This window comes from Filicampus tigris, chromosome 1 (assembly GCF_054856515.1).
Source record: "Filicampus tigris isolate MCC_2025a chromosome 1, RoL_Ftig_1.0, whole genome shotgun sequence".
NCBI classification, from domain to species: domain Eukaryota; kingdom Metazoa; phylum Chordata; class Actinopteri; order Syngnathiformes; family Syngnathidae; genus Filicampus; species Filicampus tigris.
In genome coordinates, this window is record NC_141217.1 from 30,640,826 (window position 1) to 30,654,088 (window position 13,263).

The following is a 13,263-nucleotide window of genomic DNA, read 5'->3' on the forward strand; positions in this document are numbered from 1 at the left end:
CACGTATAAGGGTGAACGGAGGGATTGTTCATCAGCGGGAGACGCGAATTTTAACAAAGTAGTGCTGCTGCTGCTGCGGTACCGGTAAGAAATCATTTCACTTGTTTATCTATCTCTTGTTTATCTATCACTTGTATCAGCACAGGTGGCAAACGTACTCACACGGTCTATTTAAGCAGAAGTACTTGTAGATACTCATAGACTCTGGTAAAAGTATAGTGATTCGACCGTTTTATGTGTAATTTAAAAGTACTCCGAAACGCACTTCAAAAGTAAAAAATACAAATGAATTTTTACTTTTAATTACATACAATATCCGTTCTGATACCTTAGCAACACAGAAAGTTTGACCTCGATACTTTTCCACTTTTATTACCGGTAAGTTGCATAATGCTCTATTGAGAAGTTTTACTCTCATTATTTTATTCTATTTTATAGCATCTGAAAATCTACACCATGTGCCCCTCCCCCACCCCTACACATACACACACACACGCACACACACACACACACACACACAGAAATAAGACTGACAATATTTGAACAACTGAAGTTAGTTCAAACATTCTAACATTATGAACTCACTCCCCCAAAGATGTTAAATTAGCTGATGATGTGGGGGGGCGTTCATGATATGTATAAATTCCCCCTGCCCCTTTTGACTTTGCCGGTTGCTCATATTTACTGTAGTTGTGAATATTGAGGTTATGACAATCTGATTTCTCTAACGGGATGAATAAATCAATCTTTCTATCTAAAATACACCTTATTTGTATGTATTTTTTCTTAGATTAAATCATTTTTAAACACCAGCTGTGATTTTAGGCTAACACGAGACACTTATTTTCGTAGCCAACAATATATTATAATATAAATATATAAATATTAATAACAATATATTAAAAAAAATCTCTTAAATAAGGCCTTGCATGCGGAATATCTTGCTTCTCCAAGTCTGTCGCATTGTCATAATTAATGCTTCCTGGGTCACTGGCACCTCCATGTCGCTATCATCCCTCTTGTTTCCTGACTTATGTATTGACTTGACCTCTGCTGATATTTCTTTAAAAAATGTGTCATCATCAACCGAGGTTGAAAAAAGTAACAATCATATTTTGACTAAGTAAGGAACAGGAAGAACGCGTTTGTTTGCAAATGTAGGGAGTAATATTAAAAAAAAAAAAAAACATAGATAAATAAATAGGCAAGTACAGATCCCTGAAAAATCTACTCAAGTACAGTGAAAAGGTATTTGTACTTTGTTACTTGACACCTGCTTGTACTATATTACTTGTAAGAAGTGCTCCTCCGAGAGGCAAGACAGACGACCAACAAACATTTCTGCATTTACATAAGAGGACACAGCACCCAAAGATTTGATTTACAGCGGGACGACTGGTTCATGGTGCCCCCACTAAAAATAATACTTTGGTCAATATGGACGCCACGTGCACTGTACAGCCCAAGTTTTTTTTTAATCATTTGCTGTGGAACTTACAACCCAAGTTATTATGTAGTTTAATTTTATTATTATGTATTGATATCATCATTATAAATGCCATTACCATGTCAGAACTGGCTCGAGGCATTAAGCACCTGCTTAGGGTGCAGTGGCCACTTGGGGGCCCCAAGGCCATCCATCCATCCATTATCTATTCCGCTGTATCCTCACGAGGGTCGCGGGGAGTGCTGGAGCCTATCCCAGCTGTCTTCAGGCAGTAGGCGGGGTACACCCTGAACTGGTTGCCAGCCAATCGCAGGGCACACAGAGACAAACAAATATTAGCACTCACAATCACACCTAGGGGAAATTTAGAGTGATCAATTAACATACCATGCATGTTTTGGGAATGTGGGAGGGAACCGGAGTACCCGGGGAAAACCCACGCAGGCACGGGGAGAACATGCAAACTCCGCACAGGAAGGCTGGGGCCGGATTCAAACCCACAACCTCTGCACTGTGAGATGGATGTGCTAACCAGTCGACCACCGTGCTGCCGGGCCAAAACCTTGTACCTCCAAAATAGTCACGTTTCAGGAGACCCCCAAAATGGCAAGTTTGTTCAACCATTTAAAATACATCGTGAAAAAGCGCAATCCATTTTCAACACTTTCGATTGGTCAATACTGTGTAAAAACAACACCCACACATGTGGACTGACTAATAGTATACGGTAGACTTTTGCAAACATGAAAATCACTCAAATGTGACATTAGGTTTTGGCCTGACGCCAGCATTATATCTTAAATCATTTGCCACCTTGTTTCAGGTTCCTATGTTCATTTAAATCATTCTGTGTTTGCTGGACATTTTATTTAGTTCATTTCATTTGTAATGCTTGTCCCATTTGTGGGACTTTGTCATGGTGGAGTCAGTGATAGTTTAAGACCATTTCACTCGAGGGGTTAGGGGGGAGCAAGGGTGTTGTTTGAGAGGTGCACATGTGCGCACTTAAAAAAAAAACGTTTTCAGTACATTATTTAAACCCTGACCAGGCACTGAGACTGCAAATTAGCTAAAGCTTGTCATCTTCAGTGCATCACACGTTCCCATTTTTGAAAGGCAACAAAGCGCAATGGTGAGGATATACACAACATTTCAGCAATCCAGCATCTAGTGTAGGCTACCCTTGAAGAATTGCTTTATGTGTTTAGGTGAAATCAAGCGGACATTAACGCCTGCTCTAACCCTTAACTCATATTCCACACACGCAATACTAATCAGAATGCCATGTTTCGACTATGTGGGCTTGCATAGAACATATTCTTGGAAAGAAAATTTGGGGGTTGACTTCCACTTTAACAATTAAGGCTGAGGGACTGGTCTATTGCCTATTCCTTGTGGGTTTATTCAATGTTCAACGCCTCTCTATATTGACACACTTTACCAAGACAGTACGTAACACGCTCATGGCATCAATGCAATAACACTGTTAATACGTAGTTGGTGTATGGAGGATCCACATTCTACATTCTATATTATTGGCAGAAGTAGAGGGCCTCAATCAAACAACTTGTACTAGTTATATGACATAGTGATGATTTGTTTGTGGTATTTTATTGTTGAGTTAAACGGTGTTCTGACAGTTGTCATTGTCCTTTTTCAATTTTGTAGCCATGACTTGCATCCACCCCCTGCAGTACGGTTCCCAGCCCTACGACAACAGCCTGGGCATCTTGGAGCCTCACAGCCCGGGCTTGGTCTCCAGGCTGTCGGTGGATCCAGCCGCATCGCGGGACCACCCGTGCGCCCCGTCCCCGCCCGGCGTTGGCACTCAGGCGGGCACATTTGACACCTACTCGTGCCCGATGAGCGCAGGCCAGGAGAGCCCGTTCAGGCTGGATGAGTTCCAGGTTTACGGCTGCTACCCTGGCGCCTTCATGTTCGCTTTCCCGGATGAGGCCGTCTCGCCTTGTGCCTCCAAACAGTTTGCCGGCTCCACTGCCGGCTTCCACAGTCAGCACGCGCCCGCCTGGAACTCTTACTCATCCAGTCCAGGATACTGGGCGGCTGAGGACATCTCAGTACCACATGTGCCGTCGTTTTTCACGTTTGCTTCGGGAACCGAGGATGATATTTCTCCTTTGGGACAACCCCACCCTGACGCTTTCACCGACGCATCCTTACTGACCTTCCCCGCGCTGGCCATGGAGCCGGCTTCCGGCCCGGATGGAGCTGACCACTTGGAAGGGAGTTTGCCACTCAAATTCAAAAGCCCGCAAGGGACCGAGGGCGACTGCGCCGTCTGCGGGGACAGCGCCTCCTGCCAGCACTACGGCGTTCGCACCTGTGAGGGATGCAAAGGCTTTTTCAAGGTAATCACATATGCATAGTATCTCGCAAAGCCGTCATAGGGCCGATGTTTTGCTTTGACTTTTGATCGTAAACTTTAGATACGAGTATCTGTATGGTGGCAGCAAACTTAACTCACTCCACAATAAGCAGTAGTTTGGCAAATAGTAAATCATTCAAAAAAAAATTAAAAAAGAGGCTTCAACTTTCTTATTGCAATGCCCTGTTGAAGTTTACTGTGAAACTAATCATAAAACAGAGACAGTCACACATTTTTTTAAACATCCAAACAACTTTGCCTTATGGATGCTGCCACTAGCTTAATGCTAAAAAATGATGGGAAATGGCATAGACTGGCTAACAAATAGCATTGATAGTCGCTGTGTTGCAAGCCTTTAAGCAATGGATATTTGAACACAGAGAATGGGGCAACAGATGTAGGAAAACAATATATCAATACTCACTGGCATGCATTCTTTATCCTCTGCCAAAAAACAAGAATATTATCCATCCATCTATTTTCCAAACCTATCCCAGCTGTCTTTGTGCGGTATAGGCGGGGTACACCCTCAATTGGTCGCTATCCAATCGCAGGGCACACATAGACAGACAACTATTCACACTCACAATCACACTTATGGACAATTCAGTGCTCAATTCAGTGCTCAATGTGGGACAAAACCCACGCTGGCACAGTGAGAACATGCAAACTCCAAATAGGGAGGACGGAGCACAATGTCCATTAAAATGAAGAAAAAAAATGTGGTTTAAAAAAAGGTTTAATTTCTGTATGATTTTATAAATTACAATATTGTCACCCTCTTAAAATAATGGTCGAAGTCTTATTTTGACAAAAATGATTATTTTTGGCTTCAACATCTCCACAGGATGCTGGCCATCTCTGCTAAAATCGGCTACATCCTTAGTTAAACAGAATATTTAATCCTAACCCTGAAATGAAATGAACAAATACAATATAATCGGCATCTGGTTCAGTTTTCAGAAAAATGGGGGAAAATGACTTAGGCCATTATTTTAGGAAGGTGAAATATTATAGGTGGAACAGAGGTTGACCGGTTAGCAAGTCCGCCTCAGTTCAGGTCGTGGGTTCGATTCCGGCTCCGGCTTACCTGTGTGGAGTTTGCATGTTCTCCCCTTGCCTGTGTGGGTTTTCTCCGGGTACTCTGGTTTCCTCCCACATTCCAAAAACATGCATGGTAGGTTAATTGATCACTCTAAATTGCCCCTAGGTGTGATTGTGAGTGCAGTTGTTTGTTTGTCTCTGTGTGCCCTGTGATTGGCTGGCAACCAGTTCAGGCTGTACCCCGCCTACTGCCTGATGACAGCTGGGATAGGCTCCAGCACACCCGCGATTTTTGCGACCAACAAATATTTTAAGATCTTTTTAAAATATTGAACAAAAATGTTTTTTAAATCTGTGACATTCTCGTTTAGTGGTATATGCCATGACATTTTGCTAATGTAAAATATGTGCGTCAGTTCAAAAAAAGTTGAGAAATACGGCACTAGAAAAATGGGTGACGCTAAATTTGTACTTTGCGTTATTGCACCCCCTGCAGGCAGAAACGTTTATACACAATAACTCCTATGAAGGAGCGGCCCACTGATCACTGCTCACAGATTTAATGAGACAAATGTTTCTTTTGACTGGCTAGCGGACAGTACAGAAGAATTCCAAGTATGTTTGCCTGGCCAACAAGGACTGTCCCGTGGACAAGAGGAGGAGGAATCGCTGCCAGTTCTGCCGTTTCCAGAAGTGTCTGGCTGTAGGAATGGTCAAGGAAGGTGAGTTCAGACCTCAGGACAGGCGGTGCGCTAAACTCAAAACTAATCATCTTCAACGCCATACGTTTGTTAAACAAAACAAGACACATCTAATGTGATCCAATCCAAGAGCTGAACCAAAAGTTAACTTGTGTTGTTGTCATGATTGTTGTTTACAGTGGTATAGAACTGTATTGCATCATACTGAGTGTTATTGTTTTTTTAAAAAAATATTTTGATAAAACTATGTAGCAACAACGGTGATCAACTGGTTAGCACGTCTGCCTCACAGTGCAGAGGTCATGGGTTCGAATCCGGCCCCGGCCTTCCTGTGTGGAGTTGGCATGTTCTCCCCATGCTTGCGTGGGTTTTCTCCGGGTACTCCGGTTTCATCCCACATTCCAAAAACATGCACGGTCGGTTAATCAGACACTCTAAATTACCCCTAGGTGTGATTGTGAGTGTGAATATTTGTTTGTCTCTGTGTGCCCTGCAATTGGCTGGCAACCAATTCGGGGTGTGCCCCGCCTACTGCCCAAACACAGCTGCGATAGGCTCCGGCATGCCCGCGACCCGTGGATATATAGCAACAACATACAATATTAGATTCATCTTGCAGTTTGATGTAGTGCAGTTTTATACTATTGGGAACAATAAAAGTTTTATATCACAAGTGAGAATGACACTGGTGTCACTCATTTTAATAAATCTATTAATGTACTAATACTTGTAATTATTCATTTACAATTGCTTGGATTTTCAAGTAAAATATATGACACAATAATTCATGTTTGTTAAAGAGACTGTAAAAATTTGTTGATTTTTCAGCGTCTTCTTCTCTTGGCGTTTAATGATTGGCAAATAGCGTGTAAGTAAAAAAAAAAAAAGATTAAAACTTGGTAGTGACCGACATCGTGCACGCGAAGAAAGGAGTGTGCAATTTCATTTTTCGGTCACAGGGGGCAGTAGCGATTAGAAACTCAAAATCCTGCAAGTGCAGCTTTAACTTTTTAGTGAAATGCATTTGCATTTAATCTTTAATCTGTTTGTTTTTAAACTTTTATTGAGATACAATTCAATGTAATACTGTGCAATGATTTTTAATGGTATCATTTAGCATAGTTTTTAAAATTATTTTCCAATATTTAAATGCCCTGTTATAAATGTTGAAAATGTGCCTAATGTTACAGTGGCTTAAAATATTATTTAATATCCTTTTTGGGAATGAATACTCTGTCTTGTTCATCATGAAAACTTTATCTAAATATTTGTCATGATGGTGGTACTTGAAGAGAGAAGTATTTTTTTACTTGAGAGAACCACTGCCCTCACTCATACATTCAAGTCGGTGAGCTTCAACTCTAGCACTTTCAATGATTTGAAAAGCCATTTCCTTTACTTTCAAGTACATTTCAGAACAATGTAAACCCTCAAATATCATGTGAGAGAGAGAGACAGAGACAGAGAGAGACACAGAGAGAGAGAGAGAGAAACACAGAGAGAGAGAGAGAGAGAGAGAAAGAGAGAGAGAGAGAAAGAGAGAGAGAGAGAGAAGAGAGAAAGAAAGAGAGAAAGAGAGAGAGAAAGAGAGAGAGAGAGAGAGAGAGAGAGAGAGAGAGAGAGAGAGAGAGAGAGAGAGAGAGAGAGAGAGAAAGAGAGAGAGAGAGAGAGAGAGAGAGAACTGGGCCTAATTGTAAGATCTTCATAAAAGCTTTATTCTACAATTCTTTTAGACTTCTCTCCATAATGATTTTAAACAATAGGCACCGGGCCGGGTGCTTCCAGATGGTGATTTTAAAATGAAGACCAAAAAAAAAATAGTTGTGTTTGGGGTTGCACCGCCAGATATAGACCATTTTATAATAACTAAATAAGTGGCGACAGGGAATGCCAGTGATGCCAGCAACATGTTACTTACTAACTAAAAACCGGTAATCTGATTGAAGTTACTTACAAAGCGTACTTTGAAAATTACAGAGAAAATCTGGGGCCGCAACATCAGACAGACCCCAAAATGTGTTACTGTCCACATATCTTTCGATTAAATGGGGGGAAAAAAAATCTCAAACTAGTGCAACCTGTGGGCAAGCGCAGTAAATTGAGGATATTTTGCAAATGGCTGTTGTACATACAAGAATGCAAAACCCCTTCTAAAGGGACAGACCGGGAACCAAATATCCAATCATCGAGTCTGTGATAGTCTTTTCTCACGCGTATGTTTGCAATGTTTGCTTTGGTTGTCTTTGAGTAATTTAGCAAAACATAATGGTTAGCCTTCAAGTCGACTACAGCGTGCTTTCCATCTCAGTGTCAAAGGAGCATGTACTGTATGTGCCATTAATTCAAGCAAAGAATTTATAAGCCGGACCCGCAATAATCATGTTACTATGTCTGAGCTGCCACCATGTTTAGTTTTGAATCACTACAACTTTTGAATCATCTACAACTCGACTGACACTTGAATTTCAAACTACGGCAGTAGAGAAAAAGGCTACAAGATGGAAGCGTTTGTTCACAATGAAAATCATTCAGCTTTTGCCACCAGGAAGTGTGTGTGTGTGACGTCATGTTGAAAAGGTCTATTGGATAGAGATTAGATTGTGATGCATTTTGTCATGAAACATTGCCCCCTATTTCCAGTTGTGAGGACAGACAGCCTGAAGGGTCGCAGAGGTCGCCTGCCCTCCAAGCCTAAAGTAGTCCAGCGAGCATCACCCGCAGTCTCTCCAGTCAGCATGATTGCGTCACTTGTGAGGGCTCAGATCGACTCCAATCCCAAAGGAGAACAGCTGAATTATTCCAAAGTAATAAAACGTTGTTTGTTTTCTCACACTCACACTGGGCATCCATCGTTTTAAAGTGCACCTACTTTGGTGTTGGGTATCCCGTGGGTCCACAATCTGTGGGTGGGCGTGTGGCGATGTGTTTGTGTCTTTTATCATTTGTTTTGTCAAGCACATTGTGTTGCTTTTAAAGTATGAAAGGTACTATACAGTATATAAATAAAGGTTTGATTGATTGATTAATAAACATGTTCCTCGTATGTGATTCTAGTACAAAGAAACAGACGTCGGCGCAAACCAGAAAGAGGAGGCTAGTGACGTCAAAGAATTCTACAACCTGCTCACGGCCTCCATGGAGGTCATCAGGAAGTGGGCCAAGAGCATCCCGGGTTTCTCGGATTTCTGCTCACCAGATCAAGAGCTGCTCCTGAAGTCAGCCTTTGTGGAACTCTTCATCATGCGTCTTGCATACCGGTGAGCCGTCCACCTTTGGGCCATTTCAAGGAAGACCCTGTAAAGTGAATTCGGAAATTTGTTTCAAAATACATCCGACACGTTTGAAGATAATCGGTGAAAACGCGACGGAGAACTATATATTACTCAGTTGTGGAAGTATAGCGGTAAACTCTTTTTTTTTCTTTTCAATTTTTGGGCCGCGGCTAAAACGGCACCCAGTAATGTGCGTCCGCTCGGGCATGGGTCACCCCTCTTCCAGTAAATAAGAACTTGAGCGTCTTCATTTGCAACGGCGGTTATCCAGCGCAATTGTGATGTGCAGCCTACATCTCAAAAATGCATCTTCCCTTCGGGCAGTCCGCAAACATAAGTTCTCTAGAACAGCTCGTTGTCTGCCATGAGTAGGCGCACATCACCCAGAGAACAGTTGAATATATCTTTTTTGAAGTCTGATTTGCGCTGGCGTGTTCCCTTTAGAGTGCCTCATTGTTGTGGTATGGAAAAGTTCCACAATGGGTGGGATACTGTATTTTCCAGCCACCGCACACTTCAAGCGGATATGTTTTTACGTCTCAAATATGTGTAGGCATAAGAAAGATGCTAGACAAAGTATAGCATCAATTTTTCCAGGTATTTGACTGACAGGTGTGAGCGTGGCAAGCAGTCAGCGTATTCAGTGGACATGCCAACAGCATTCAAGGCCGGGAACAAGAGCTTGATTTCTCACAATTCTGAAGCCTCATTTTATAATCTGCATTTTTTTTTACTATTCAAATTTGGCAGGCTTGTTTAACAGCTGTGGCGTATCACATTGGGAAGACATTTACTTTCGCTTTAGACGGACTTTAAGTGAATGTTGTCAAAGAGGAGTGTGGTGACTTTTGTAGGGGATAGAATGTTATTAGTTGTTTTTAATGATGGGCTCCCTCTAGTTATATTTGCTAAGTCCAGGTCAGTTGTATTTATCTTTAAAGCACAATATATTTAATTTTAAAACAGCTTTTTTCTTAAACGTTTATTTAGATTTTCAAATTACTTTTTGTGCAATAGATTTTGAAGTGGAGGTCAACCCAAACATTTTTTTTTCAAGAATATGTTCTATGCAGGCCCACTAGTTGAAACAAGGCATTCTGATTAATATTGTGATTGTGGAATATGAATTAAGCAGCAAAATCCACCTGTTTTTAGCCATCTCAGACAATGACCAATCATGGCTCAGCTTCAGAAAACACGTGAGCAGTGTGATTGGTCGTCATTTTCAGTCGTCAGAAGTGACAAAATGGTCGCCGCCTAAAGATTTTGCTGCTTAACTCATATTTCACAAATGCAATATTAATCAGAATGCCTTGTTTCAACTAGTGGGCCTGCTGGGAACATATTAAAAAATGTTTGGGTTTACTCCCTCTTTAACTGAATCGTTAAGTACTTTTTTTCAGATGTTCCCTAATGTTCAAAGTGTGCAGAATGTTGCAGTGACTTTCAATAATATTAACACTTTAGACATATATCTAAACTTAAATTTGAAGAACATTTACTATTATGCTACTCGTACGTTAATGTTGGTTATTATAATGATACTTGGAGAGCCAAATGTATTTTCAGGTGGTACTTGGTGTAAAAACTTTGAGAAGAGCCACTGTTTCACGCGATGAAATGTTTTTTCCAAGGTCAAACCCCGAAACGAACAAGCTGGTCTTCTGCAACGGCGAAGTGCTTCACAAGACTCAGTGCATCGGAGGCTTCGGTGACTGGATCGAGTCCGTCTTGGAGTTTTCTCGAAGCCTCCATCGCATGAAACTTGACATCTCCTCTTTCTCCTGCCTCACGGCACTGGTCATTATCACGGGTAGGTGCCTAGCTCTAGCACTGACACCTCCAAAAGGGAAGGGCGATTCGGGGGATGGGGAACGCCGGTGTTGCAGACCGTCATTGTGCCAGGGCAATGTTTTTTTATGAAGTCTCTAGTTTCACCGCGGTGCACAGTACAAGAGTACAGTTATGCAACATGAGGATTGACACAACAGATGTATGACAAAATTGAACAAGAGCTCGTGTTGAGCACACACTTGACATGCATACAATCACATGTGGCACCAGACTAAACGGAACCACAAAGCAAGTTTACTTGTCAGACTTTTTTGTCGTGTGCTACTTATTCAAACGGGCACCTGGCCAGACCGCGAATAGCCAAAGTATTATTGATGCTCATTATATTGTAACTGCCATTAAAATAAAAAGGGAAAAAAAAATTAAAATGCTCCAAAAAATGTGAAAATCATAAATCGGGGATTGGGTCAAAGAATGTTAATAAGCGGGGGGGGAAATTTTACGAATAAGTGAAGGTTTTCGTGAGTAACAAGGGTTAGGTTGCCCCCTAAAAATCAGCAAATGAGTCAATCAATGAATGCCAAACCCCAAATATGCAGGAGTCCACTGTACTGTGAAATGCATTGCAAAATGTTTTGATGATTTCTAAAGCTGTCTTATACTGAATGCTTCAGTCTTGATTTCAGTTGCAAATCAGTTACTGCAGGAACTACAAGCTACATACAGAAGGCCACAAGATAGCTAATTCCATTTCTATTCTTGTTGTCAAATTCGGAAAACATCAATTGATTTGAAAAACTCTGCTGACAAAGTATTTCCAAACAAACAAGTTCAAATATTGCATGTGGCGCATGTTTTCCAATCGAATCTACACAGGTTTAATTGCAATTTCCCCTTTTCCCCATGTCAGTAGTTGGAAATGTTAAAAATCATATGCCTTCTTGGCTATATAAAAACTTGAGCGCCTTCTTTTGCATCAGCGGTTATCCAGTGGCAGGGTTATAAACAACTCTACCATGCTGTGGTTAAAGAAAGACATATTTATGTGCACTTTACAGAGACCTCCATGTTCATGATTTTTTTTTTTCTTCTCAGAGCGACATGGCCTCCAGGAACCAAAACGCATAGAGGACTTGCAGAATCAGCTGATCAACAGTCTGAAAGATCATATATCGGGCTACCCGTCGTTGCGTCCCAACTATTTGTCCAGACTGCTCGGGAAGCTGCCCGAACTCAGGACAGTGTGCACTCAAGGCCTCCAGCGCATCTTCTACCTCAAATTAGAAGGTCTGGTCCCGCCACCACCAATAGTGGACACCATTCTGATGGATTCGTTCCCATTTTAAATGGAAGGTGCGAGACAGCACACATGGAGTCAAAGACAAACTAGAACCCTAATAAAGGGGTTCTTTATGAATCAACGTGTGTGATGAGGGAGAATAAATAAAGCAGCTCACAGACCAAAGTGCTGACAGTTTTCCGTTCAAGGTGCTCTAAATGTAATCTCTGATAGAGACAAAACGGAAGGATTGTCCAAACTCTAACAAACCACACAAAAGAATGTGAAATTCTTGGAATTTTATAAGTTTGAAACTTTCTATGGAAAGGAACAGGAATTTATGAGGAAAAATGGGAATAAAGTATGAATTTAGAAAATTGAAGGATAGTTTTTTTAATAGGGAACTTAAATGTAGTTGGGGAAAATATATTTGAGTAGAATCCTGTTTTAAGCAGCGTACACACATAAAGATATCAAATGTCCTTATGTCTTATAAGATTGCCCTGTAAGATGATCATGTGTGTAAATATTTGTAAATATTAAACATGTTAATTGCTGTTTGATGAACAAGCAAGCGGCAGTAAATAAAACAAAAGGCATTCTACCGATGTCGTGTTTTGTACAAAAGCGGGTCCCCAGACGGCAACAAGTATTTTCCAAAGCAAGCGCTTTCTTGACGGCCTCGTCTTTTTTCAATACTCCTGCCTCCAGTCCTTCTTGGAAACGCTTGATAACATCGGCGCATATCCAGGAGTGTTTGTTCTTTTTTTTTGTTGTTGTTGTTGGATCACTTGTGATCATACGAGATTTCTGCCTCTGCCTGCTCCGTGTTTAGATTATTGGCGCACACCACACAGAGTATAACCCAAATTGTTAAATGTCTGATTTGTGTAGCCTCTGTCACAAATACAAAATCTTTTAGAAACCCTTATGTGACTACTGGACCTGAAACAACCAGACTCCATGCTGGTGACACCTTGTGCCCCAACTCTCGAGGATTTCCTCTTGAGCTTGGTCAATTTTTTGCTTTGCCACAATTTGAGGTTTGATTGAGCTTCGGATTTTGAGTGAAGTAGAACAAAAATAGAGTGATGAAGGTACGGCAATGCCCTCGCACGTGAGCTAAGAGAGCTTAGCTATAGTTCTATTTTGCATGAGTGTCTGTCTGCTTTTGACAAAATGACATTTTTATATTTATCACTGACATCAGACAGAATTCTCATAGCCCAAAAAGCACCACTTTTCCGCACACCAAAACAACGGCATGTTTGTTGAACGTTGATAATTTTCATTTCCATTTTCAACACTTTAGATTGGTCAATAATATGACGTTTACCAAA

At 41.2% G+C, this 13,263-nt stretch overlaps 1 protein-coding gene and 1 long non-coding RNA gene across 2 annotated transcripts in view; one reads left to right on the forward strand and one right to left on the reverse strand.

The window, feature by feature from the left end:
* Window positions 1–12,527, forward strand: LOC147153526 (putative nuclear hormone receptor HR38). The gene is made up of 7 exons (XM_086031485.1): window positions 1–84; window positions 3,116–3,816; window positions 5,470–5,599; window positions 8,219–8,382; window positions 8,633–8,835; window positions 10,485–10,663; window positions 11,740–12,527. Exons 2-7 carry the CDS (start codon window positions 3,118–3,120, stop codon window positions 11,988–11,990), a joined length of 1,626 nt encoding a protein of 541 aa, XP_085887611.1. The 5' UTR covers window positions 1–84; window positions 3,116–3,117; the 3' UTR covers window positions 11,991–12,527.
* The window catches only part of LOC147153527 (uncharacterized), a 23,175-nt gene continuing 17,550 nt past the window's right edge, over window positions 7,639–13,263 (reverse strand). Inside the window, exon 4 of the long non-coding RNA XR_015086909.1 lies at window positions 7,639–8,872. This is a non-coding gene — a long non-coding RNA (uncharacterized LOC147153527). The remainder of the gene's footprint in view (window positions 8,873–13,263) is intronic.